The sequence below is a fragment of the Nasonia vitripennis genome, chromosome 2 (assembly GCF_009193385.2).
Source record: "Nasonia vitripennis strain AsymCx chromosome 2, Nvit_psr_1.1, whole genome shotgun sequence".
Taxonomy (NCBI): Eukaryota; Metazoa; Arthropoda; class Insecta; order Hymenoptera; family Pteromalidae; genus Nasonia; species Nasonia vitripennis.
In genome coordinates, this window is record NC_045758.1 from 7,186,996 (window position 1) to 7,214,696 (window position 27,701).

At 50.2% G+C, this 27,701-nt stretch overlaps 1 protein-coding gene across 2 annotated transcripts in view; it reads right to left on the reverse strand.

Annotated features, from left to right (window-relative positions):
- Nucleotides 1–27,701, reverse strand: part of LOC100123199 (probable G-protein coupled receptor Mth-like 1) — a 169,867-nt gene that overhangs the window by 85,125 nt on the left and 57,041 nt on the right. For both annotated transcript variants that reach the window (XM_008211684.3, XM_001606761.5), the window contains exon 4: nt 20,108–20,186. In XM_008211684.3, coding sequence (XP_008209906.1) covers nt 20,108–20,186 — 79 coding nt within the window. The remainder of the gene's footprint in view (nt 1–20,107; nt 20,187–27,701) is intronic.

The following is a 27,701-nucleotide window of genomic DNA, read 5'->3' on the forward strand; positions in this document are numbered from 1 at the left end:
GGCCTTTCCGTATTCTCTCAGCAGACCGCGCAACCGCTCCAATTAATGCCGAGCTCTCTTGGCTTGCTACCACCGCCAGTGCGCATCGATACGGCTTAACGATTCATGACAAGTGTCGCGTGTGTGTATACGCGCCCCGGCGGCGGCAGCGGAGAGTTGTCGGAAAAGCCCGAGAGCGCGGCTCGCTTTGGATATTTAGCGCTTCTGTGTGCGCCGCATAGTCGTGTGTATAGCAGCCGCTCTAAATCTGCCGCCACATGACCGAGATGCGATTGCGAGCGAGCGCTGTGTTGCCCGCCGGTTATGCGATTATTGGAAGTTATACGCTCTAGGAGCGACGAGCAATTTATTATCGGGCTGCGGATTTTCTGGCTCTTCCATTCCACGCTGTACTCACGCGCGTGTGACGATGTCGTTGTTGCATATCTGTGTTTTTTGCGAAACTCGCGTGACTCACCTGAAACAGAAATAAGAGTGATCGATTAGAACTGTGGCTCCTGCTGGTGGCTGATGCAGTGTTATAAACGAAAATTGCCGAATAAGTCGAGTTCCGGCGAGACGGCGCCGAAAAGTGCGAGGTTCATCAAGCAGGACTAAATGAAAATTCTATGCAAAGTTAAAGACCTTCGAGGTATACAACGTACAGCTAAACAAGTGAGTACAGACGGTCTCCGACAGGGATTCCAGGAGAATTTCGAGCCTCCGGAATTCCGCAAGAGTAACTGAGAGGGAAGAAACTCGTGCGGCCAGCGTAAAACGATCGTGTCACGAGGCACGCTTCGCGCCGGGAATGCGAAATTTTTCGCAGTGTCGACTGTACTGCACACACGCGACACACATAGGAGAGCGAAGAGCGAGGATTTTTCAGCCGGTCGAATCGACTTTGCCTCGTATCAGCGAGATGAGGCCGAGTTGAAAGCCGGCATACGAGGGCTGAATTGATTTTCGCCTCGGTCTTTTACGAGATGAGCCGCCCACGCGCTTATCCGAGCGTTGCAGCGGCGTCGAGCAGTAAAAATTATCGCCGCCCTGCCATTCGCATCATCGACGACGAGTTTGTCCCTTTTATAGAGGATATGAATCTGCATTCGAGGGATAATCGTCGCGGTTATACGCCGAAGATTTATTGCAGAAGAGCGAAAAGTTACTCTTCCATGGATGCATAGCCACTGCGAGGAGATTGAAACACGAAACAAAAAACGGCTCGTCGCTTCACCGCGAAAAGTCCGATATCCCCATTTAACTCGATCGTTTTCGCTTTGATGTCGAATCACGCAACCGCCGACGTTTCCGCGCAAAACTCGCTGCTCTCTCCTCGCCGCATATTCGAGAGAAAGAGAGAACTTTTTTCCCGGCCCAGTCGTTCCGTTCAAAAATTCAAATTGGGCTTTACGACTCTTCGTGCGCGATGTTCGGCTGATTGCCGTGCACGCGAGCTCTTTCGGAAAAAAAAAGTGACAATCGACGTCAGGCTGCCGAATTACGTGCTGCACGCCGCGGGGAGAGATGAGCGACGAGCGGGACGGCCTTTTGTAATTCGGGCCTTCGGATCATGATTCTTACGCGGCGGGGCTATAATTGCTCTCTCGCGCGAGTGTGAGACAGGTGGTTGGCGCTTTTTGTGTTACACCTGATGCAGAGAGAGAGGCGTCGAGGTCCGTCGCCGCAGATGTTATTTAAAAAGAGAGCCGTTACACGATCTTGCGGAGCAGTATATAGTGAGAGATCACGAGGAAGTGACTTCTACAAAATCGAGGATTGCGAAACTTTGCGCGCCGCAGTCACGTAATGTATACGGGGGGGGGGGGGGGGAATTATGAAGACAATCGACGCTGTTCTGCTCTCCTGCAGTTCCGAGATCGTTCCTTCATATCGCGGCTCTGGAATCTCTCTGGTATTTCTTTGTTCAACCTCAGCGATGTTGTTATTGCTGGGAAAGGGTTTCCTCGTACCTCTCGACAATGACGAACGCGAAATATTCCTCATATTTTTACACTACCCTGACACATTGTCACGAGCTTACTGTAAGAAACAGCGTTTGCATCTCTCGGACACTATCAGAGTCGCGAGAAACCGTTGGCCTTAATCGCGTCGAAATTACAAAATTAATCGCCGAGCATAAACACGTACAGGCGTTTATTTACTGCGGCGATAAGCGCGAGCCGGCAGCAGGTCAAAGCCCTGATGGCTCGCACCTGGTGACATAAACGGCCGAGAGAGAGAGAGAGAGGCGCTCTCGGTATGCGCACGCACGGGCGTGTCACGGCTCTCGAAAACTGGTTTAAAAATGCGAACGGCGCACTCGGCGAAAAAGAAAAAATCGAAGGGCGACGTCTGGCTGCTGATGGCGAACATTGTAACGATACACTACTGCAGAGCAGTACGTTCGCGAGAACTGTATGCACACGCGCGCGCTGTCGCGCGGAGCTTCGTTAAAAAGCTCATTTCCGAACGCAATCACGCGCGAGAGGTGCTAGACGACTGGCTCTTGAAATTACGAGTCCAATACGCGGAAGAATGCAGCGCGGCGCTGGCTGACTACTGCGGCAACAGCGATTCCTTTTAGCATTGTCGAGCTTCCCTTGCCTCCGGTTCTTCTTCGTCCGATCCTGCTGCTTCTATTCGTCTCCGTTCGGTCTCTCTCTCTCTCTCTCTCTCTCTCTCTCTCTCTCTCTCTCTCTCTCACTGATGGAACGCGCTGTTGGCTTGTGTTTCTCGTTCTGCGCGAGAAGAAGCGGTCTGGGTGGTGCGCGATGAACGTAACGCAGCTCCGGGTCTTGAGATTCCTCCGCACTCCTCCTTCGCTCTTTTTTTCTCGATTAAGTGGTCAATCTCGCGAATTGAGCGAATTTCGACGTGCTGCGGTGCGCTGCAAGATTTTCTCTCATTCGCCGACGCGGGAGAATTGCTCTGTGGATCGATGGAATTCGCGCGCTGTTATTATCTTCTCATCGCCGTGGAATTCAATAGCCGATAGTACACTATACCAATCTCCTATCACTGATTTCCTTCTATTCAATAATAGCATATACGCTTTATCGAATCCGCGGACTAAAAAACGTCCCTCTCGCCCCCGGCACTGTTGCGAATTTCCGCGCGCCCTTTTCTCGCTTCCCGACATCCGTTTCGGTGCGCGTATTTTTTGTGAAAACTGTTGCGCCCGCGCGCGCTTTGTCAGAGAGTTAATTCGAAAATCCTCGCGGGCAAGAGCTCGCCGCTATTGTTTTTCCGCGGAGAAGTCGTTAGGGGACGGACAATAGCCGTCGTCCGTTTTTTCGCGCTACGCATTACCACCGCGATGCTATACGACGCAGGTTTAGAGGATGCCGCGCCGGCTCGGAAATTAGACGAGCTAATCGAATGCGCGAGTTCGACCGAGGCTGCTGACGAGACGCGTTCTTGGAAGCGGTATATCTCAACGAGGAAAAGCTCGAGTTGCAATTAAAACTGCGCGAAAAACGCACGATCGCCGCTGCTGGCAAAAAACTTCACCGCGAGTAGTGTATAGCTTTTACGATAAGGCGATCCCTTAGCCCGCGCAGTTAATTAGACGAAGGAGCTGCTGAAGAAGTGATCGGAATTCGGCCTTCCAATTAATCAAACGCGCACGAGATTAGAAGCGTAAACTCGAGAAAAATCGAGTTCAATTAACAGCGAATCTCATATCGGATAGAAGAAGCTCCCGCAAGGAATATCTTTACAACTTCCTCGTCTCTCTCTCTCTCTCTCTCTCTCTCTCTCTCTCTCTCTCTCTCTCTCTCTCTCTCCCAGCGGGACGAATAAGATAGTAATTGATCAAAACCGATACCCCGCCGACGACAAATTCGATTTAGCATCGGAACTTTTTGCTTCTCATGAACAGCAACGACGCCGCACTCCATCTTCCGCCTCGGGGTCGCCGCGCGACTCATCCTGACGATGCACCTGCAGCTTTCCCGGTCGCTTGTAGGAAGATATCCGTAACCCGATCGCCTACTCCGTCCTTTTTCCTCTCTCCGCGCGGCTCGCTTTTTTCTCCGCCGCTTCGAGATCTGCCTTTGATCGCGCGCGAGATCTCCGCTGGATAAAAACGATCATCCGAGATTCCGAAGATTCAGCTCTGCAGCATCGGAAGAGGCAATCGTGGCTTCCCTTGCGCTCAGGAGACGCTTCTTTCTCTCTCTCGCTTTACTTTTACGATGATTCGCGCGCGCGACACTGAGTTCAAAGATTTCGACGACCTGCAGCGCGACGATTTTTTTCCTCCTCTCTTTTTCATTAACCTGTCGGAGATCGAGGATTTCCTTCAACCGAACGAGTTTTCGAGGGAGATTCGGCGATGCGAAATTGGCCGTTCAATTAAAAGTCCGTTTTTATATAATCCGCGTGCGCGCGGCTTTCGTTATTTCGAATTAATGAAAACATTCGCGTGCGCCACGGCAGCAGCGCGGAGCAGGGAGAGCCAGCACGTGCGCGGCGCGCTGCAGTGCATCTTTTCAATTTAACTTTGACGGACGTATTTTAGCCGCAAAAGGCAGGGGGAAAAAAGCAGCCGGGTTCATAAAGATGAAGATAAAGATAAAGGGAGGAATCGTAAGAAAGCCAAGTCGTACTTTATAAGAGGATGAGAACTCGAAGGAAACAGAGAGAAATAAGAGAATGAGCGAGGAAAAAACGGGCAGCGCGGCCAACGGAGAGAGCGAGAGAGAGAGAGAGAGAGAGAGAGAGAGAGGAATAGAGGAAGAAAAAGAGAGAAAATTGAGAAGGGAAAGAGGGAAGCAGCGACTTGCGCCGTGAAAGAGAGAGAGAAAGAGAGAGAAAGAGTCGAAGCGCGCGCGAGGTCGTCGACTCGCTCTTTCCCTCTCGCTCGCGCGTGTGTCGAGAGAGCTGCAGTGGTCTCTCGGAGCTTTCCTCCTGCCGTCTTATGTTCTCCGCTATGAGCCGGCAGACCAGCGAGACGTGACGTAATATTACGCGACAATGTCGCGCGCCACTGGGTCGAACTTGAGAGAAGGAGCTGGTGACGAGATATTTGTGGAGCTTTTTTTCGTCCCCTCGTGCGATATCGCTTTGGCAATCGTCTCGCGTTGTATTCTTCCGAGAATCGCGCTCTTTATCGTCCGGCTTTTTTCTTATAAATAGTGTTGACAAATCGCTCGTTTTGCACTGCGTTAAAAGTCTCGTTTACGCGGAAAAAAACGTACGGAAATAATTTTACGATCGAAGCGCACACGAGCGATTGTGTCGATGAGCTGCGAAACGAATGACATAATTCGGGATAAGTAACGCGGACCAGAGGCGGAAGACAATATTCGCCCCTCGTCGTCAAGCCAACGAGGTGGAAATAGCGCGTTCTAAATTCTGCCCGAAACTTGTTTATCAGTCACATAATTAGCACGTGTCTTCGCGCGCGCGGCTCTATTTAAAGCGAGCAGCATGCCAACGCAGCTATCTGATGAATCTAGCTCCGAGAGGTACATTAGCACGGCTCTACTACTCGGTTCCTCATTACGTGCGGTTATTTTAGAAAAAAAAGTCACCGGTGACCTCGTTGAAACTAGCTTACCTAAAAATCTCTCTCTCTCTCTTTCTCTCTCTCTCTCTCTCTCTCTCTCTCTCTCTCTCTCTCTCTCTCTCGCGATAAAATCGAGCTCGATAAAAATACGCGCGCTCAAGTTCAAGAATACCTCGTCCGTCGAAGCGATATCGGCTGCACAAAAGAAGCTGGCCAACTCTGCGCTGCATAGCCGAAAGAGTCGTCGTGATTCAGCCCGGATGTTTATAACGCAGGGCAATATTCTTCTACTACTACTACTATCGTCGCTACTACGATGCGCTTCTTTTGTCCTTTTCATCTGCTGTTGGTATATGGCTGCGAGTAGAGCCGCGGACAGGCCGTTGACTGGCAGAACTCGACGCGCGGGCTTCGCCCGCTGCAGGCCCCTATACTCGTCGCTAACGAGATTTACATATGCATTATCCGGATCGGCCGACGGCGAACAATGACATACGAGAGAGAGGAAGACGTGCCTCTGTGCAGCCGGTGCACGCGCGGAAAGAACATATCGATCAGCATCGACTTCGCCCATTTGTACGAGTCTTCCTCCTTGATCTCCGCTCTTTTCTCAAAGGCTTCTCGATAATCCACTGCCATACATCGAGATTCGACTCTTTTGCTCTCGGCTTAATCGTCGTCGCTATATAGGTTCTCGCGAGGCTGGAATCATGTCCGACTGCGCGATTCCAAAAAGACTCACCCCCTTTTCATATCGCAGCTTTGTTCGCTCGCGCACAATGCTCGCAATAAAGCTTCGAGTACAGCGCCGCCGTCGCTCGTCTTCTTTCGCGGCGTGTCCTTCATTAAACAAGCCCGCGGGAGAAAGAAGCCGCCCCCGAGATTTTCCCTATTTCGCTCGCGTATAGAGTGGGAGAGAAACTTTGCCTCGCGGCCATTCAAATATACTTGGCGGGCGTCGTCTGCTCTCCCCCTTTCTCTCTCTCTCTCTCTCTCTCTCCCTCTCTCTCTCTCTCTCTCTCTCTCTCTCTCTCTCGGCGAGTTTCGCTGCGCGCTGCATCCCGACGAAATTGTTAAAACTTCCCGCGAGCCCTTTTATTCATCGAAGCCGCGGAATGGAGCCGCTTGACTGCAGGCAGAACGCGCGCGTGACGGGAAAGCTCTACCGCTGATGCTCGGCTTTGAATATTTATAAGACGCCCCGCGCGGCGACGAAATTCCCGCAGACTCTATACTGATGCTACTTCGCTATGTATAAGGGGCCAAACTTGAGAGCGCGCGGGGCAAGTGTCAAAGTGTGCGCGCGGCGGGCTGACCTTCGGATATCCTGCGGTCGAAGGTTGCCGATGCTGACCGTCACGTCTGCGGTCGTCCTCGGGACTTTGGACTCGCGATCTTCCGGCGGGTCTTCTCTGCCGTATTGTCTCACTTGGGTATACGTTTCGCTGAATCATTCGATTTCAGGATGCCGCACACGAAATTGATATAAAGTGCTCTAACGAATCGCTCGAGCGCAGCGCGCGCGAGATGCGTATAATAGCTATATACATTAGACTCCCGTAAAGCACATCCTGCTTTATCACCCCTTGCGCAATATGCAGTTGAGAATTATACCGGGCCGCATTGCATCGCTTCTGTGAGAAATGGTTATTCTCCTAGCCAAGAAGCTTTCATAACAATTGTTCCCGGCTTAATGTGATTTTATTACGCTGTTTGCGGCGATTCATGCTTGACCCAATTCTATAACTCTTCTCGCTCAGCACTTATAAACGTTGCTCCGAGATATCACGGATAATACATCCGACAAATTTCACGCGCGAAAAAAAGAGCATCGCGTACCTTCGTCGGAACTTTCTTCGCTGCTGCTGCGCGGAGTCGCTCCATTTAACGTAGAGATCCAAGCCAGGCGAAAGCTAAAGTACTTCGGACAGCTAGGCCAAGTTTCGCGGCGGATTGTCACTTGGCCAAGAAACCGCGTACACGGCTGAGCTCCTTCAACCACGAGTGTCCAAATATTGTTTTTTCTCGTGTGCGATAATACGTTTGCTGGGATCTATAGCTATCTCGGTGATTCTTTTATTTTCCGCCCCCGCAAAAGCGAGAACAGACGCAGCAGCCGCTGCTACTGCTGCTATCGCTGAATTAAACTTGCCGGCTTGTTTGTCTTTTTGGTAACAATGGCAAGTTTAAATTGAGAATAGTGGGCGAGCTGGACTTTGAAACGCGCGTCGGGTAACAGTTTCCACTCAAGAGAGATTCACTTCTACGGAGTTGATCCGCTTCTTGAGAGTTTCGCGTACGACAGAGTGTATGCTTTCAATTAAGCTGAACCGATGAAAGGTTTTTCCCTTATCTAATAGAATATATTTATCTAATAGAATAGCGAAGAAAAATCTAAATATAAAAGACACAAGTTTCGTCAGCAGGTATGATAATGATACCTTCTCTCTCGCATTCCCGCGAAGCAAAAAAATCGACATTATTGCAAACGCACTCGGCGATCTGGATCTCGAGAGATCTTGCATCAGCGCCGCGATCAATTCAAATCGAATGCCTTCGCTGAGGACGTTATACAGTCGCATACGTATACACACCGGTTACACACATGTAAAAATCGACATTCCGCTTGCATAATGCACGCCCGCGATCGACCGCTCGATAACAATTATCCACCCCCGGCTGCAACGACGGAGGACGACAGCTGCACGTACACGTCGGGCTCGACAATCGCGAGAGCTAGAAAAATTCCGGGGCAAGCATATACGCGAGAAGGAGAGAGAGAGGGAGAGTTACGGTACTCGAAGAGGCGGCTGTCCCTCGAAGCGTTTATCGCGGACGGAAGAAGGGATTATAAAGTTTCTGCGACGACGTTGACCGATCGCGATCGCGAGAGAGGGGGAGAGAAAGAGCGAGACTCGTGGCCGGTTATCAAGATGACCAGCAGTGTGGTAGCTTACATAACTGGCGCACGCGAGAGAACCGGTTGCAGCAGCGCTCGATCCTCGTCATTTTCTCAATGTCCGCGTCCGATATTTTTCCGCATCGCCAAGAAGCTACCGCTGCTGCTTCTTGTAAGAGCGCGACGACGACGACTCATTTTCTTCTGCCGAGCTCTTTCTCTCTAATGGCCCGTAAGACTGATCGCCGCTTCGTTAAACGCCGCTTCGCGGAACAGAGATATACTTTATGCGCGGCCTGGTGCTAAACGAACGCGACGGCATGAGGAATCATTGCACGATTCGTATAAACATACCGAGTCAGGCTGGTTCAGGTAGAGATCAACTAATAATAGTCTACTACTGGGAGTTGGTTTCGACAATTTTTGCCGTCGATCGGCTTTGCAAAAAAGAGATTAAATCGGCCGAGAAAGCGACGGGACTTCAGCGAGTACGAAACACGATAGCTGTACATCCCAGGTGGTCTCTCTTTTTTGCGCTCCTCGATGCCAACGTCAAATATCGAATGTTGCATCCGCAAACAAGTCCGGCGAGTGTATCCTTTCCACGAGCACTATACCGTCAAAAGTTCGCGCGAGTCTCTCCCTACATAAAATAGTATAACGATCCGGTGCCCCGGCGATAATCAACAGCGATGATCTTTTTCCGGTACGGCTCGCGTCGAGAGGAGGATTGATCGCGACCGATCGGTCCCGCTCTCTTCTTCGCAGCCTCGTGAACTTTAGTGGCTCGTAAGTCAATAGTGCGAGAGTCGAGAGAACCGGTCGGTCGCGCGCGGAATTACGCTGACGACCGGCGACATCGATGAAGCGATCGGTGGCGGCGGCGGCGGCGCGGGACCGTTAAGTCCCTTACGTCCTGCTCATCTTTTTTCTAACCGGAGACGTTGGCCGGCTCTCTTCGAGAGAGGCTACTGCTGCTGTTGCTGTGTGCGGCGCGGGATTTTATCGCCGTGCTATTAAGCAACGGGCAATAAACCCAGTTTCCCCTCTGCGCGGTGCATACGAATCAATTCCTCGGCGCGTGAATTCGCTCGCCACGACGACGACGAAGAGCCTTTGAAGTACCCCGCGATGCTGTGAAATTGCGCGGAAATCGAGTCTGGCGTGTGTGTATACGACTGAGGAGAGAGCGCATCAGTCGTCGTTAAAATGGCCTATTCGCGAGAAAGAGCTCAAGAGCCACGATAATTCCTGGAATGCATGATATACTCGAGACGCTTTTCATGCATAAAATTAAAATCACAAGCAGTCATTAAAATTAATAAATTCATAAGCTCGTCGAGGAGCCACAATACGATATCGCTTCCGCTGCAGGTTTTTGCGCAGAAGCATCGACGGGCTCTCTCGCGGACTTCATGAATCTCCGCACGAGCAGCTACCCGCGCTGCGGGCATTTAATTGCCCGGCAAAGAGTGCGGTAACTCAAAATTTATTAACCTCCCGGGTTAATGCGCAATTCCGTCATGTAAATTGACAGTAGTGCGCGCGTAAAAGGAACGTCGTCTGCAACGCACACATACACACTAGTATAAGCGACGAGGATGAAGCACCTTTTTTTCTCGCTGCCTCTATGAGCGTCATCCTCTCCGCGCGGCCAAGTGCGCAGCAGAACGAGGACCCTTTACAACCGTCCATAAACAATTCTCTCTCCTCCTCGTCTCCCTTTCCATACGAGGATCTGCACACAGCGACGCACTTCTATGCCGTGGAATTTTTCAAATGCAAATTCGCTCATAGGAGTCGAATGTTAATTATGCGCGCGCGCCCATTGACTCCTCGGAGAAGCTGTGGGAAGAAGATAAGAAGCGGAGGCTCGCGCGCAGAAAATCCTGAGTAATTGAGAAAACCCGTCGTCGTAGAGCTGCGAATATGACTCGCGAGAATTTTACGCCGTTCGCTCCTTTATCCTTCTCCGCGAGCTTCTCTTAAAAGTATCCGTAAAACTTTATATGCGCCGCTTTTGTGTTTTTGCGGTATTCGCGAGCCACCGGGTGATAAATTTTAACTAGTCGATGCTGTACAGCCTTTTGGCTTTACGACTGTTCTTGTGTATTACGCGATTTGTCGAGATCGGTTTCAGCTCTTTGGGTGAAAATCGAGTTTTCTAAACTTGTCCCTATATCTGTTACACCTTTAAATTTTCGTTGTTCTCCCGGACACGTTCAAAAGCGCTAAAAAGATTTTCCCCTAATCCACATTCTTAACGAGCAGCAGTCCGCACCAAATAGAGAGCAAACCTGAATTCTCGTCCGTGAGACCTCTGGAGTGCATCGAGTTCAGTCTCTCGCGGGAGCGACTAGTCTATAGCGCCTCTGCAGCAGCTCTTCGCGCAATTAAGACTAACGGTAGCAACGCGCGATCTAGAACCGTATAATACATAAGCCGTACGACTCGGCGGCGTCGGCGCAATTTAGGCCAGATGAACGTAGCAGCTCATTGATCGGTAACGAGGATGAGGTGGTGATTCGAGATTTTCATTGCGCGGCTCTTTCGCACCTGGACTCGAGTGTTTTCCCGCCGCGAACGCGCGCTCTGGCATAATGGATAGAAAGAGCAGACGACGCGAGCGTGGAATAATTCATAAGAGCTCTCTCGCGCCGCTGCTGGCTCTCGAGGGCTTGTGTGCCAGAGTATATAAGTACGTGTGCGCAGGGGGGAGGGAGAACACGGGACACTGTGCACGCTGGGATTATTCTTTTAGCGAGAGGGTAATTGAGAGGTATGAAATTGTTTGCTGCGGTTATTGGAGGGGATTGGCCGTGATATCGATCGATGTGATTAAAAGACATCGCGACGTCGATTACACGAGAGGGCTTACGCGCGGTGTTGAATATCATGAATACATTTTTTCCGAAATGAAGTCATAATTTCGTTATAACGGGAATTGAAGTATCGACTGCATAATTTACAAGAGGGATTTCGCTCGCAGAAAATTGTTCAAACTTTCATGGTTTTTTTTTCAATCTTTGAGGACGAAAGATCAATACGCGCAGATAGTGCGCAGCTGATGCATTTATAATGCAGCTCTTGCGTGCGCTCGATAAATTATGAATAAGCGTGCACGCGGATTGAAAAATTCAAGCGATGTCCTACAAATTACGATTTCCACTCGTCTCAATACTCATCCGACGTTGCATTATATCAGATCGGCGCTTCACAATAAACAACTCTCGCCTACGAGAAGAATCCGCGGCCTCTCCCACGTTCGGCCGCACGACCTCTATGCAACATCGCCATTCAGGAATTTCCATGCTCGCTTTGCTTTAAAACAAGTTTACTTCTCAATACGTTGTAAATCCACGAAATCAGCCCCGAAACGTCGATATCTCACGAGCTGCAGTTTCGCTTCGAGCAGCTTCCCCCATCCACTACGTACCTATACGCGCATCAACGGGATCAGCTCGAGGCTCTCAATCAGAATCCAACAATCCACGAATTCGCTTATCATTCTCGCTCGCGGATCCATCGCTCTCGAGGTCGGACGGATTCACGGCGTTGTAAGCAGCTAATTTTCCGGCCGAAGGCACCCCGGCCAATTTCACGAAGCTACAGCTGAACGCAGCTGCATCATCCCCGCGCGGCAGCGGCTCACCACTGGCTGATGGCCTATTGCTTTTGGCATTCACGAGAGCTAGTTTGGACTTGGCCATGCGACAACGCCGGAGTTTTCTCTCAGTCTCTCTCGCGCGGGGGATGATGCGACGTCCCGCGGGACTCCGCCCGCTGCAGCTGAGACACTATGCGCGCGGAGAGCTCGGATATAACACGAGCCGCCCGCGAATTGAGACGTGCACTGCGCGCGGACGTGCAAGTTAAATTGAGAGGGCTCAGGTTATTCTTTTGGGCTTTGCCGCGTACGTGCGCGCAATGCTTTTGTTTTTCCTTGCTGCCGCTGCAGCCTTACTCTCACGAGAGGCCAGTGCGCAGGGCGTAATTAGTAATCATTCGCAATAGCGCGTTTTCGGTGCGCGGTATCGCGCGTCGTATTCGGTTAAGCCAACAGCGCAGAGATTATTTTGAGTCGGAGCCAGCGGAGAAATATTAAGTAAATATAGCGGCACGAACAAGCAAGCAGAAGCGGCCCGCGCGCGGATGACTGTTTTATGAGAGGAGGATGAAGCCGCGCGTGGAACACGACGACGAGGGACTGGAGTGACGCAAGCGCGGAACACCAACAAGTTTAGTGCCGACTTCCAAACAGTTTAGTGAGCTGGAAGCGACGGCTGCTCTCCGCTCGCGGTAATCATTGCCAGGGTCGGCTCGGAACAGCCAGTTGCGCTGAATTTTCGGCCGCCGGCAGCCCGACCGTGTATACGTTTCGGGGCGAGGGCTGTGCTTAACCCAGTTCAACGCGACGCTATATAGTGCGCCGTTATCGTAACCGCCTGCGACACTCGCCTCCGCAATGAGGAAGATTCTCTTTGCAAACTTTTACTGCGAGCGGCATAATTTTAATCGTAGCGAGAACGAGATAAAGAAGGTTACGCGAAACTGGATCGGAATAGAGCACGACTTCCGAATTCGTCTACGGCTGCATTGTGCTCCTTTTCGAAGGTAATTTGGCGAGCGCTCTATGCAGCGGACAAAAGGCACGTTGTCACCGTTGCAGCCCGTGCAGCGCAGAGGCGCACGTCGTCTAGATAAAGAGGACGTATAAACAGAAGAAAAGGCCGCCGAGACTGACGGAGCTGCGCTAGTTTTACGTGCCGCGAGCTACGTCTTCCGATCGTGAAATTTCATATTCAACTCGAAGGCCAGTGCAGCGTATACAGACAGCGAGAGGTTCTGGACAGGGCCGAAGTATCGATTTTACACGCGGCTGTTGTTTCGTTAACGAGCTTTTGTTTCGGACGGCGCGCCCTGCCAATCGACATAGGGGGTAATGCGCCGACCAGCAGCGGATTAATGTAAATTGTAACAAAGCCGCGCGTACGCGCTCGCGGTGTGTGTGTGTGTGTTTGTGACTCGCCGCAGAGGGGGAAATTAACGAGTGACCGAATAGCAACTATTTTCGGATGTATTCCGATCGCGCGCGCCTTTGGCCGAACCGTGTCGGGTAAAATAATTGAATGCTAAAATGCGCGAGAGAGACGTCGCGATCAGGAGGCTATACTACACACCGATGGGAAAAATCCGGGGAAAAACGCGTATCGCCCGGGGAATTTTTGTTAATTTCCACCTGTACAGCGCTTCGTTGTTGTAAGGGAGCTAGCCGTTGGAAAAAATTTCGAACGCGAGTCGGAATATAAAAGGCAGCGGGCGCGTGTTGTTGTTTTACGGCCGTTATTAGCGGCGGAACCACGGAATCCTCTCTGTGTGAAAAAAAAGAAGCGAATCGCGTTTAGCCGGCGCGAGAACAATGAAAGAAATCCCGTACAAGCCCATAAATTTCAACGAGGAAGCTGGTACCTCTCGCGAATGATTCGAGCCCGCAGAGTTGCGAATCTATTCTGAAAAAAAGCGAATCGAAAAAAAGATCGCTGTTGGTTCTCAAGGGGCATTGTGTACTGTATGGCTCGAAAGAAGAATGCCGAGAGAGTCTCGTCGTCTCGTGGGTCCGTTATGGGAGCGACTGTGCATCGCATTAACCAGCCGACCGACTGATCCTGATCCCATCTCTCACCTTGGGGCTTGCTCTCTCTCTCTGCCCCCTGCCCCTCTGCGCTTCTTTCTTTCCGCTCTCCTGGCAAATCTTCGACGTGATCTGCCCGCAAACGATCGCCTCGCGCACAGACGACGGATGCTCTCCTTTTCGAGACAAAGATGAATGACAAAAGTGAAGACGCGTACATTTATGGGCATATCTGGCGTGTGGATTTTTATAGTAATATTCGAGTGATGTACGTTTTGTTTTGACTTTCGGGAAACTTCTCCTCGTTATCCGTCATCTCTAATGGTCACCCTTGGGAAGCACGTGTAAATTTCACGGATCATTAAGCACGCGTTTCCAGGAGCAACTTTCCCCGAGCTGCAGCAACGGGAGAACAAAGGGCCGAAAGACGAGAAAAAGGAAAATCCGAGGCGAGCCGTATACGTATCCGAAGAAAAAGATGAGAAAACCCGGAGAGCGAGTAGCCTGCGTGTACACGAGTGCGAGAGAGCCGAGCCGAGGTAGTGTACATCCATTACCGGCACCTCTCTAGGCGGGACAAGAGTAGAGAACGACACGACGTCGTCCTCGTAGGTATGCGGTTATAGGTCAGGTTGCTCCGGCACGCGATGCACCCCCCTCTCTCTCTCTCTCTCTCTCTCTCTCTCTCTTTCACCCGTCCGTCTCTGCGGTCACGAGTCGCGAGCACTTGATGGATGATTTCTGGGAAGACGCGAGCGCCGATTTTTCCGCGAGTGCAGCAGCCTCGGCGATGAAAGCTCCGAGATAGCGCGCGGATGGAGTTTATGGAAAAAAGACGGAATTGTGCATTGTTAGCGCGTGTAAAGCATCGCTCGATACCGTCGGCGGTAGCTCGGGTCAAGCCGGCGAGGAGGAGATATTTACGGGAAGGATTGGAAACGTACGTGCCCGCGCGCGAGAGGGACGTCGTCTACGTGCGAAAATGCCACTAGCGAGTGAGTGAGGTGGGAACGACGTGTGGGAGAATCAAGTGGTGATTCCGCTGCTCGTCGATGAAATTAACGCGCACAATATCCATACGGCGAAATTCTCACGCGATGCCCGCGCTCCAGTTTCGAGGAAACTCGTACCTCCACACGCGTTAACACGAGTATAGGTGCACTGAGAGAAAAGAATCATTGACACAAAGAAGAATTCTTAACTGTTAAGAAAATTGGATTAAAATATGGAGAAATCACTAGCACTTTATAATTACTTGTTTTCACTTCTTATTATCATTTAGTATTGCTCTGAGACTAGTCGATGTTGAAAGATTCTTTGTTTTTGCAAAATATATTCGAATGATAGCCCGATAGGTATCATACGAATATAACCTTACGCATAACCCCGCTTTTCTGTGTGAATGAAACTATCACAAAAGTATTTATGCATACAGAATCTTCGACTACATCGAACAAGCCCTACGATATTTCAAATGTTGTGCATCAATATGCTTTCTTCCAGGTACGTAAAAAAAAAAACATATTACGCGTGAAATAGTATAAACGCATGTACGGGTCTCCGATTGCAGCCGACACGTTTCGACGCCTCGCGTAGTCGCGTGCCGACGAGTCGCTCTGTTGCTGCACTCGTCGATAAGTTTTTACCGACAATGCGCCACAATCGCTCAAAAATTCCTAAATCCTTAATAGTTAAGAATGCTTCTCTTACTATGAAGAAATTTTCGTTTGCAACAAATACATGAAAAATAAACTGTGGTTAAGTCGCGAATCCTTTGAGACAAGGATTCTTTTCTCTCAGTGTGCATCACTCGAGTCGAGCTCCGCGTGCAGCGGCGCTAATAACATTACGCGCATTACGTCGGCCACCTCTCCTGAGTGCCGGCGCGTCACGCACGCGTATGCCACTCATGCATATTCATAGCGTGCGCGAGCAGCTCTAATCGCGAGAGGCTGTGTACGTATGTGCGCGCGCGGCGTATACGTACGACGAGGAGGATGTGCGTCGGGAGTACATAGGGATTCCACGTGCGGCGTGTGCCCGATCTTTGGCCCCATCGACACTACACAGGGCTTTCGATGATTATGAGAACTCAGGGAGTTTACACACGGATCTCTAACGGTGAATTCACGAGCAGCGAGAGAGAGAGAGAGAGAGAGAGAGAGTAAGAGAGATCGAGCGATAAAGAAGTAATGAAGGACAGAGATTAATACGGCGCGGAGGCATCATCATCTGCGCGCTCGTGGCTTTTCCTCTCTCTCTCTCTCTCTCTCTCTCTCTCTCTCTCTCTCTCTCTCTCTCTCTCTCTCTCTCTCTCTCTCTCTCTCTCTCTCTCTCTCTCTTCGACGGCGCTCGAGGGCAGCTCTCGACATGATTTGTCGCGTGGCTTACTTTTCGGCGGCGAGCAGTCGTCCGAGAAAGGTTGCGGACGTACAGCGCAGCTGCCTTATTGGTACTGATGTACCGTTAAAATTTGCAACGTCGCTGCCCTACATAGTTGGCCGCTTTGCGCGCGATGCTTCGGATGGGACCGAGGCCAATTAGAGTCATTGTTCCGCGGCGGACAATCGTTAATTTCTCCAATTGTGCAGACTCGCTGCTTATCGCTCTGCCTCGGCACCGGCTGAGCATATGCGAACGAAATTTATCTCGACCCGATATCGCGAGAGATAGGAGAGAAGGTCTATAATCGCACACGCGCACTGACTAATTGCGCGCATTAAGGGCAGACAGTGTTGGCGCTATTTTATGCTAATACATCGGGAAGCGAGGGAGACTCGGGCGGAAAGAAGCCGCGCGAAATAAAGAACACGAGCAGCCGTATGCGTAGTACAGAACGTAAAGAGAGAGAGAGAGAGAGAGAGAGAGAGAGAGAGAGAGAGAGAGAGAGAGAGAGAGGGCAAGCGAAACCGGCCGCCGAGGGATCACTGGATCAAGACCTCTCGCGATCCTCTTAATTAGTTCCCCCTTTTACGCGAGAATATACCGCAACGCGAGAGAGCTCTCGGATATATAGTGTACAGTAGGCTGCATGTGCTCGTGGGATTTTTCGACGTTTCTTCGCTCTACTCTCTCTGATGTATACTGTGCGGCTATATGCGCCCCTCTTGTCTTCATTTCGCCTTGTTTACTCGCTAACTGGCCCTGAGTTTTCGCGAAAGACATTACCGCTAGCTACGTTTTTCTCTTGCTCGACTCCGCAGCACACCGGCGGCGGGTTGCGTTTCGTTTAGTACGTGAATTAATTAGGAGCAGTGGGCGCATTTTCTCGACGCGCCGTCGGCTTGCTCAAAAAGCAGGCGGGTTTCCGCGCGCGAAAATACAGTAGTCTTGAGGCTTTTTCGTTGTGAGGTGGGACGAAACAGGTACAGCGGCGAAATTAATTAGACCGATGTTTTTATTATTTCGACTTGCGAGTTCGTATGTGCATTAAATTTGAAAAAAGTATCCACGAGCGTTTAATCCATTAGAAAACACTCGGAATCGATAACTCACAGTAGTACAAAAGCTCGCGCGGTTCAACGCACCGAATGAACGATAAGCGCGAGATACGGATTTCCTCGGATCAGTCCTCGACGCGCGAAGAGCAGAATCAATATTGTGCTCGAGTATACCCCAACAGCGAGTTATTACCACTGGCTTATTCTTGCGCAAGAAATTTAGCTACCACCTCACTCGCTAGAAAAATTCAAGACACCTTCTCCTCGCTCGCTTAGCACTCCCCTATTAACAGACTCGCGAATGTTGTCCCACGTCGACGCGAAGCTCGGAACTTCATAATTGGAGCGGATTCGCGGGGAGGCGTTAAATCCAGGTGCGACTTTTCACAAGGCATCGTGAAGAAAAAATGTCGTTCTGGATCGTGGCCACCCTGTACAATGCGGCTTTGATGATCGTCGAGTTACGTCCGCGAACAACGTCGCGCTTAATCAAGTGAGCGCTGTAGATCACATTACGCACTTATTTTACAGCGACAAATTGCACAAGTATGCATTTACATTCGTGCAACGTACGTCCGTTCATTAATCAAGCACCGCACAGGATTTTGTTTATCAAGCCCCCCGACGACGACGTGTCCAATAATCCGCGGCATTAGTCGGGTGTGTACAGGGAAAAAAGCGAGCGCAACGCGCCGCCGATTATGCAAAAATGCAGCGAGCGCGCGTGGCAGGAGCAGAAAAAAGTCCTGTAATAATGTCATTTGAATTTATTCCCTCGGCTACTCGCGCGAGTGATATGCAAATGAACGACACGCCGGCCGGCGAGGTAAACTAGTTTAGCGGCAAAATGACGTATGGTATTTATAGGCGGCATTTTCGATTCAACGCTCAACAAGCGCGAGCCCGATGGCCAAGAGGCTTAGCTAAGCCCTCCCGCTGCAGTCAGTGCTCTAAACTCATAACTCAACGCGATTGTGATTATATTATAGCTGCACCGCTCGTTTATTTTTTCGGTTCACGTGCAAGTAGCTACTACCGATCTGCAGTTGTCGATGTGCCGAGTAGTTTCTGTAAGCGCGAATTTCCGATCGGATTAAACGGCTTCTTGATTAGAAGCATGAGTTTGCATATAAGGGCGGACTCGTTCTTATGCCTCATAATTATAGCTCGCAGTTACTGGCGATTTTTCATCTCGGAAATCCCGCGAGCGTATATAAAGAGGCGTCGAGTTAAAATTGATCGAACGAGATTCTGCGAACCGAGCTGCTTGCTCTCTTTGTTATCGAGCCGATTAAGATTATTGTTGCACTGGGTTGAAAAAATCGTCGATCTCATTTTGTACCAGTAGAAAATTCTGAAGAAATAATCGTCCCAGAAGCATCAGTAGCAGCAAGAGCAAGAAGGTATACAGTTAGAACGCTGATTCCTTATTTCATTCCGTCAGTTACAATCTTCGCGCTCGCGCCGGTGGTCCAATTTCGACTGTCACTCTGCTTTACCGCTCCCTCGAGCTACTGTCACAGAGAACGAGAGAGAGAGAGAGAGAGAGAGAGAGAGAGAGAGAGAGAGAGAGAGAGAGAGAGAGAGAGAGTCCTGTATAAGCGGAATCGCTAAACACTCGCTAAATTGCACTTACGCGAGGAAGTCAAGACAGTGTCGCGCGACCGATAAGAGGAATAAAGATTTCCAGCTCTCGCGCGCAGCTGCAGTGTGGAGCGCGCATTTAATTAGTGTCAACCGGCGGGAGCAAAGTCGTGACGCTCGTCAATTAGGATTCCGGAAACTCGTTGCTCCTGAAAACTGGGACAGAAGTTGGTTCCCTCGCGGGACGCGAGAGAACTGCATTCCTTCCGGAAGGTGAGCGCCTTGCGGACAATGAACGGACGTTGACGCGGCGGTGCAGCGATTCTCCGGAGATTTTCGCGCGTAATTCTCGCGCACTGTCGACAAAAATAGAAGCAGAGAAAGAATGGATAGGTGCGAAATTGCCGCGGCGATTCCCAGGCGATGGCGTGTAAAGTGCATCGCGTGCGCTACTCTGCGGCGAAATAAATGTAATAGAACAATGCGGGCGATTTGCATCCGCAGTTTCGTTGCCGATTGCGCTGCGGGGGATACCCGACTCATCTGAGCGGATTCGTCTGTGGGAATGGAGGTTCTAGATTTTCCACGCGTAAACTCTTATACCAAAGCTAACATTAATTTAAAAGACGTTATTCAACTTTTGAATAGTTCGACGACCCCCGGGAGCAAACTGAAAAAAGAAATATCAATACGACGGTCCATCGGATCCACCTAGAAAATTCCGGGCACAAAGCCTGTGCCCGTCGAAAAAAAGTCCCTTGTGCCGTCCCACTTCTCTCTCTCTCTCTCTCTCTCTCTCTCTCTCTCTCTCTCTCTCTATCTTTCTCCGAACATTTTTTCCAGTCCGCAGACGTGCCGATAATACCGAAAGAAGCCGCGTGCGTCGGATTGCGTTTCGCACGGCCGATCGGTCGCGTTATTGCCATAGGCGCGTCGGCTCTCTCGTAATTGCAATATCGAACGGTATAAGGACTCGACGCGGGGGGTATCCGCACGCGCGCCTGTAGCGCTTGGGACGAGGGTACGGCAGTATAGTGCCGGGAATAAAAGAAACTAACCTGAAGGTCCACCAGATGTTGAAGCACATCGTATTGAGCCAGAAGAACGTCGCCAGGAAGCAGAAGTGCGCCATGATTGCTATAACAGAAAAAAATTAGTTTTATTTGTTAAATTTGGCAATAATAAAATGTAAATTCAATCGTAACGAGATCACCCATTCCCATTCCACGAACAGCTTACGGGCGTCAAATTGATTCTTACGAGTTCAGTGACGAAAGTCAATTTCGCGGTATATCGGCGAAGAGAAAGCACTGCGTACTCAGACGGCGGTGTCGAAGCCTCGCAAGAGATTAAACTCGAAAACCGCCTTAAACTCTCGATCGAAGGGTGAGAGGCCTGCGCCGATGAGGCAAAAAAGGAGGAGAGAACACCAAGTCCGGGAACAAAGTTTGCCCGGCGGCTTTATCAACTGCCGAGTGAGACTATACACGAGGGGCGGAGGGTGTGAGAGAAGCTAATCAGAATCGGGAGAAAACTTTCCGAATCTTCATGAATAAGCCCATGAATTTTTGAGGCTACGTCGGCCGAAGACGAGCCTCGGCTGTGGCGGCAAAGTCTCGGCGAAAAGAGTCTCGGGTCAGCCGCGACATCCTTGGGGACACAAACGCGAGCCTCATAGCGCATACATAGTTTATTTTTTACGTTTAGAATTTCTATAATTTTGTTCCTGCCCAGCGCTTCACAAAAAGTAAACATCTCCATGATAAAAGATGCTCTGTACAACTCAGACTACATCAAGCACTTGGGCGCAATCCGAAAATAAATCCAGACATTTCGTCCCTTTGACGATTCATTCACCTAATTCTTCAATCTCAAGTACAGTCAACGAATCTCAACTGCATCGAGCACACGTACATACACGCTATAAATGCACCCACACGAGCGAACGACGGCAAAGAAAGCAGCCGAGCAGTGACAAAAGTCGCCCAGAAGAATACGAATAAAAAAAGAAGCCAACGAGCAAAGGAGAACTAAACGCTCAGCAGCAGCAGCGGCGGGACAGGGGCGGTATTGTGGAGCGAGTTGCGCGTCGACATGAATTTTTGAGGGGGCCGTTAACCGTCTCTCGGGCTTTAGAAATTTTTTGGCCCGGCGCATTATATGAGTCCCCGCATCCAACGGCGGCGGCAGTAGCCGACGAGCGAGAGGCATTAATTTCTAAGAATGCAATCTCCTTGGCCTCTGAACTTCTTTTTTCCGGGGGAAATCCTTCGCGTGCGTACGTGAGCGGAGACAAAGATGCAGGACGTAAAAGTGTAGCGCACAGGGAGAGAGAGCATTGACGCGTCGACGACAAGCGAGAGATCGTCTTTAACGGGACGTGCGCGTATGCCTCTGGCGATGCGTCCGAGTCATTTTTCTCTCTTCTTCCACCATCGTGTACTGATCCGATGAAAGTTTCATGCGCGCGCTGTATAGTGACAGTGCGCAACGATGCATCGGTATATGTGTCTCGCGCTGATAATGACCGCGGGAGCACGTGTGCGAGTACCGTTCGATCGTCGCGTTTGGGAATGCGTCGCGCGCTGCGCTTCGGACGAAGAACAATCGAGAGCGTTTGTTGATTTTTTTTGTACTGCAGTCGGTACACATTGCTGAGAATGAAATATGGTTTGGATTTTCGTTTTGCGGACGAGCGTCACGCAGCTCTCTCTCTCTCTCTCTCTCTCTCTCTCTCTCTCTCTCTCTCTCTCTCTCTCTCTCTCTCTCTCTCTGTACGCGAGAAGCGTGACAAAGCTTAACGGCTCGCGAATCGCACTTATTATTTTGGGAATTTCGGCGATTAAATTTCACGGGGAGAATAATGGGATCGAAGCTTTATTGAATTTCACGCGGCGTACGTTCGGTAAAATTTTACGCTTCATCGATTGGCTTTTGACGTCGCGCGATTTTACAATATAACGATCCTCACGTCGTGATTTTTTGCTTTTAAAGAGCTTTCGAACGCGATGACGGTTATTACACGGCAGCCGCCGGGTAGAAACTAACTGTTTGCTTTCAGCTGCATCTCAATCCCCGAAGCCATCACCAAAATCAACAGAACCGTTCGATCGTCGTCTCGCGCGTCGACGATCAATCTCGATCGTAATCGGCCCCGGTCGACAGGTCAACCGGCGACGGCTCTCGCTGCAGAGGCATCCGTTAAAAATGTCCTTCTGCTCTCTGCAAAAACGAGCCAACTATCGCAGCAGACGAATTTTCGAGAATAAAAGCGACACCCCGCGCACAAGCCCTCCTCTTTTCACGGCGTCAGAATAGCGGGGAGAAAAAAGAGTTTCAGCGATTACTCTTCCCGCGTGTATACATAGCCCAGTCGTTTAATGTTCGCGGCGCGTTTATCGCGAGAGAGAGAAAGGAGAGTTTTCTCCGGCGCCGGAAATAATTAAATTTCCGAAACTAATTACAACTCGTTGCAATTATAAGCGCGCAAACGACGCGACGGCGGCGGACGTTTTCGCGCGCGCAGCCCTTCGCTCGTTTCGTAGCTCTTTCTCTCTTTTCCCTCTGACTTCTCGTTCCTCTGCTTTTTTTTTCGTTTGGATGTAGAGGAAGAGGCAGCGGCAACCCTTTTTGACCGGACCCTCGGAAGCCCAACGCGTGTAATAATCCCGACGCGGCGGCTCTTCGGGACTTTTCGATTTCCTGAGGCGCCGAATTGACCTTCTCTCGCCGCCGCGTGTGCGTGAACGGGTTTCGGGAGAGAGAATCCACTGGGAGTGGGTGTATTACACTCGCCCGAAATTGAAAGTCTCGACGTTGCGCGGACCATCGTTGCAGGGGGCAGGGGGCGGTATCGGCTAATTTAATGTCCGTATAATTTATGAGGATTTGAGAGGAATTTTGCGCGCTCTCGGGCATCGAATGATAAAAGTTTAGTCGTCGTATAATTGGTAAAGTGGATTGGCTCGGAACACGGCGAAGCGATTCATTAGGAGCGCGGACAGTTTGAAAAATTACCCACTGTATAATAAAAGCACGCTATCCGAAAGCCATCAAAAAAATAAAAAAAAAGAGGAGGGAATGATAAATCTCATCTCTCTCTCTCTCTCTCTCTCTCTCTCTCTCTCTCTCTCTCTCTCTCTCTCTCTCTCTCGCTCTCTCTCCTGTGGCTTCCCGACATCGCGAACGCGTCCACCTCCTCGCTCCGCAAAGTCAACACGAGCTCGCTCTTTCTAAGGCAAGCCTGTACATAAATCGTCCTCTCTGTCTCTCGGTTCTCCTCCACCTATATAGCTCCCTTTGTGAGCACCAGCTTGGATCCCGACGAGGCACACACAGCGTAGTCAGAGGGTCGAAGCAGCTATGGGCGCGAAGAATCGACAGTGAGCTCGCTTTTGACTCGTGTATACTACGACGCGTGTGAGGGTGAGTGTCAAGGGCTGCTGCTGCTGCTGCCGCTGTGGCACCGCTAGTTACGCAGCCGCGACGCGACACTCGATTTGCATGGGGTTAGGAATTAGATTGCGTGGCACAGACGCTCCGCCGTTTTCCGCGTCGACCCCATCCTCTGCGTTTCCGGACACGACGAGACGCTTTCTCTCTCGTCTATTCTTCTCACGCTGGTCTCTTTTCTGGCTTTGCTTCGCAAGCGATGCCCTCCGCTGTAATTTGGTCGCTCCTCGTTTGTACAGGCTGACGCGGGAAGATTGTATACGTTCGTATAACGAGAATCACTCGAATAAGTGGTTGGCGCAGTTGAGCGTAACTTATAAATTGTAAAAGGTGAAGTTTTTCTTCGAGTGTCAGCTTCCACGCACACTACGCCGCAGTGATTCCGTCCTTGTCTCTCGAAACAACAAACACTAGACCTGCTCCCCACTCGAAAGCTCCTTTGTCTAACTTCTCCCTTATTCTCTGCCGCCGCGGCGGCGCTATAAAACGAGGGTGGATTTCTCCGCGATCTCTATGCACGTGGGGCCTCTCTCCCCCTCTCCTCTCTGCGGCGCACTTAATGAATTACGAAAGTTTACGCAGGAACGCCCCCGGCGCACAGACTGCAGCGAGCGAAATCGCCAATTAGAAGCGCGCGTCGCGCTCCAGTTATTTTTTCGGATATGCTAAACATTCATTAACCATAGTTAATTCGAGAGAGCACTGATGCGAGCGACGTCGCGTAAGGTCGAATTATAACGAATTATAACCGAGACGGGGAAGACCGCGTATGCGAGGGATATATCGAATTCATAATTGCAGCGATAAATCTGGGTTACGCTGCTGCAGCAGCACACACGAGGTTATTGAATCCAACGGACGGCGCAGAGTTCAAGCTAACAAGAGTATTAATTTTTGGCTTGATGCTGGTCCGCCGTCGCGTAAAAGTACGTTTGAAAAGTTGTCGAGCTCCCGGCGCGCGTTTGAGAATATTATACGAAGCCGGAGAGTGGCGCACGCCAATAATCGGATTTCGATCCATTAGCTCGCTGCGATCGCGCCGCTAATGTACCCGATCGAAATTAAGCATCCCCTTATATATGCCACCACTGTCTGCGCGCACTTTGAAAAGTAATCGCAGCAGCTTTCCTGCATATAGCGATTTTTGGCGATATCCGGATTAAAAGTGCGGTAGCGAAAAAAAATTCTCGCGTACACGCACATGTAAAAAAAAAAGAAAAAAAGAAAAAAGGCATCAGAGGTAGAACCGACAGAATTGAATATAACGCCGCGCGCGCGCGTGTTCAGCGTAGCAGAAGAACAGCCGAGTCAACGACCACAAGTCAGTATTCGGCCAGCCGAAAATGTTTACCAAACAGGCGCGTGCTCGAAATTAATTCTCTGCAAATCCGCGAGAGCGAGCGCCCCCTCTGAAAATCAAGGGAGAGAGAAAGAGCCTACAGCAGTAGCAGCAGTAGTAGCACAGCCTCGATTCTATTTCCACTGTTGTTTCATTTGCACGGCGAGTATATAGCGAGCGCGGCTCTCTCACTCGCGTATTACTTATACGCCCAAGACAGAAATAACATCTCGGTCAGTGTTCGAGATGCGCCGCGGCTTTTCGGCCACTGCAGCGGCCGAAATACATCCGGCGCTCTCTCGCGTTGTGTCGATTTTCCTGAATGGACACTCTGCTGCTCTCCAGCCGTGCAGCGGTCGCTCTGTATTAGACTTCGTTTGGATCGGACGAATCGAGCGAAGGTTGTAAAAGGCAATTTGCAGCGATTTCGGCGATTTTAACGAGCCTGCGATCTAGCGAAAAATTCCCGCGCCGAGTTACAATCTGCTTCAATTTCGGCCGCCATAACAAGCCGGCCTGCAAACGTCCAAACAGCTTTGACCAACGCTGAGAAGCTCGGGGCGACTTACCGACGTGCTTTTCGTAACAAACGCGCTGCCACCAATTGGGGTTGACTCGTACATGCATTTGTTACTAATTACGTCATTTTTCTCTCAAGAATTAATTCATCGATCGCGAAAGCGTCTCGGCACCACGTTTGCTTTCGCCTCGCAAGATAATGCTCCAATGATTTGTAGATTATGCAAATGAATTCACGAGTGCGCGGGGGGAAGGGAGCTTTCGAGACAGTTAACTCCGCTGAATGCCAACTCCGCTATTTCCTCGTCAGCCGCGAAACTTTGCCTCGAATCTCGAAGCACGCCTCCAAGAATGATTGTGTCTAATTCAATGTAAATGCTCTACATTTACTATCAAACTTTCCGCGGTATTTCAAGTGTACGCGGGAGTGGAATCTTGCAAGCGCGCGCAGCAGTTAGCGCCGCTAACTATTGCCCCGCGCGTCTGACGCCGAGTGTTTTGCGACAATGATGGACCCTGTTGTCGTATACTCGTATCACTCGATAAAGAAAAACACTGTAAAATCCATATCTTCTTGTGATTAACGGCGGCGCGAGCTTTAACGACCGCAGCGTCGTAAAGCTCCGAATCGCCGTAGGTACGTACACTCTGAAATATCCAATTAAATACTGAAACGTAACATCGTGCCGAATCTCAGTCCGATGGACAGTACTACGCTGCGGGGGTTTTTGCGCGACGATATTCCAATTTTTCGCCAGGCGCCGCCACGTTCTCATTTGCATTTTACGGCCGGAGGAGGTGGGCATAAGCATAAGTTTTATTTATTCGCGAACGAGCAATTCCGCGCGAGTGTCGCAAGTACCGAGGCCGATTAATAGCGGCTTTTGCGGCCGGTTAATTGCGCGCCGCGAAAGTTTGCAGCGAATGCGCGCACCCGAGTATAGTCTGCGTGACGCTGCTCTCCGCTCTATTTATGGCTGTGCGGCGTCGCGCGACGTCTTCTGCGATATCTATGTGTTATAATAAATAGTAATCCTTTTCCCTGATTATTTACAACACGCTGATAACTGTTCTGTTATCGGGCTTTCGGTGTAGCTTAATGAAGTTTTCGGAGATCTATTGCTCCGCCTGGATTCCTGAGATTAGAGCAATTAACGAAAAGGACTGTCCTGCGGAGGAATGTTCTCGGATGGAGTCAGACCTACTTCGCATTATCTGAATTATCGAGTCGCTCGTTGACTTTCTCGATCGAAATGGAACGATTTTAAATTAACTCGACTCGTGGAAAGTATGCAGGACAATAGTCCATAAGTCTGCAGTAATCCGCGGCTCATTCGCGGCTCTTCGGAAAACTTTCCGCCGAAGAGAATAAAAAATATAATTCATAATAGAAGCTGCCTAAGACTCCGCTTTATACTTAAAGAAGTCTCGCGCAGGAGAGGAGGCAAAAGTCTCTTGATATAACTCATTTAAATAAAACCATTAAAATTGCAGAATAAGATTCATAAGTAGTTAAAACGCTCTCTTCCTCTCGCAAGCCTTATATTTAAGTTTTCTCTAGCAGTCTCTAAACTTCGGCCACTCGCCCGAAGGAGACGCGAAAAAGCCCAGCCATCGACTAGATCCCCTCGCTGCACCGATAAAGAACTTTCGACAAAAACCCAAGCTCCCCGCTGAAGCCTCTGCAATAAAGCTCCACTGCACACAACACTTCTCCCGCACGTATATGGTTAGTAATTTACAGCGGTAACTCGATTCCCATTCGGCGACAGTAACAGGTTCCAAAGAAAGCGACTAACGAGTGTCTGCACTAAAACGGGGCCGGAGAGTGTGTAAATCCGGCGGGGCACGAATTTGTACGCGGCGTAATGAACGTCGAGCGAATGAAAAAATTCGACGCCCGTAAAACAGCATCCCGCACACATATAATAGTCGCGTATGCAAATACACGCGTCTCTTTAATTCTCTGGGTGTATGTTCTGTGTAATGGGAGCGCGCCAACAACTCGCGAGCCAACCAGCTCGGGTCGCACTGGTTTGCGGAGACTCGAGAGTGAAAAAAATGGGTTATAATTCCAGCTATTGAGGGAAAGTTGTGCGCGATGACTGCTGTCGCGAATCTGGGTGAGTTGGCGCAAGGATAAAGAGGGCGGAATTGTTTTACAATGTTTGCTTGGCGCGTTGTTGATCAACGCGAAATGAGACTCATTGTTTATTCCAAGAAATTTCAACAATATTGCACCAAGTCGAGTAAACAAACGTACTGAAAGAACTCGCCTCGGTGCAAAATTTAATTCATTTAGCGTGTGCATGGTACAGCGTTGAAAAAAATTAATGTTCTTT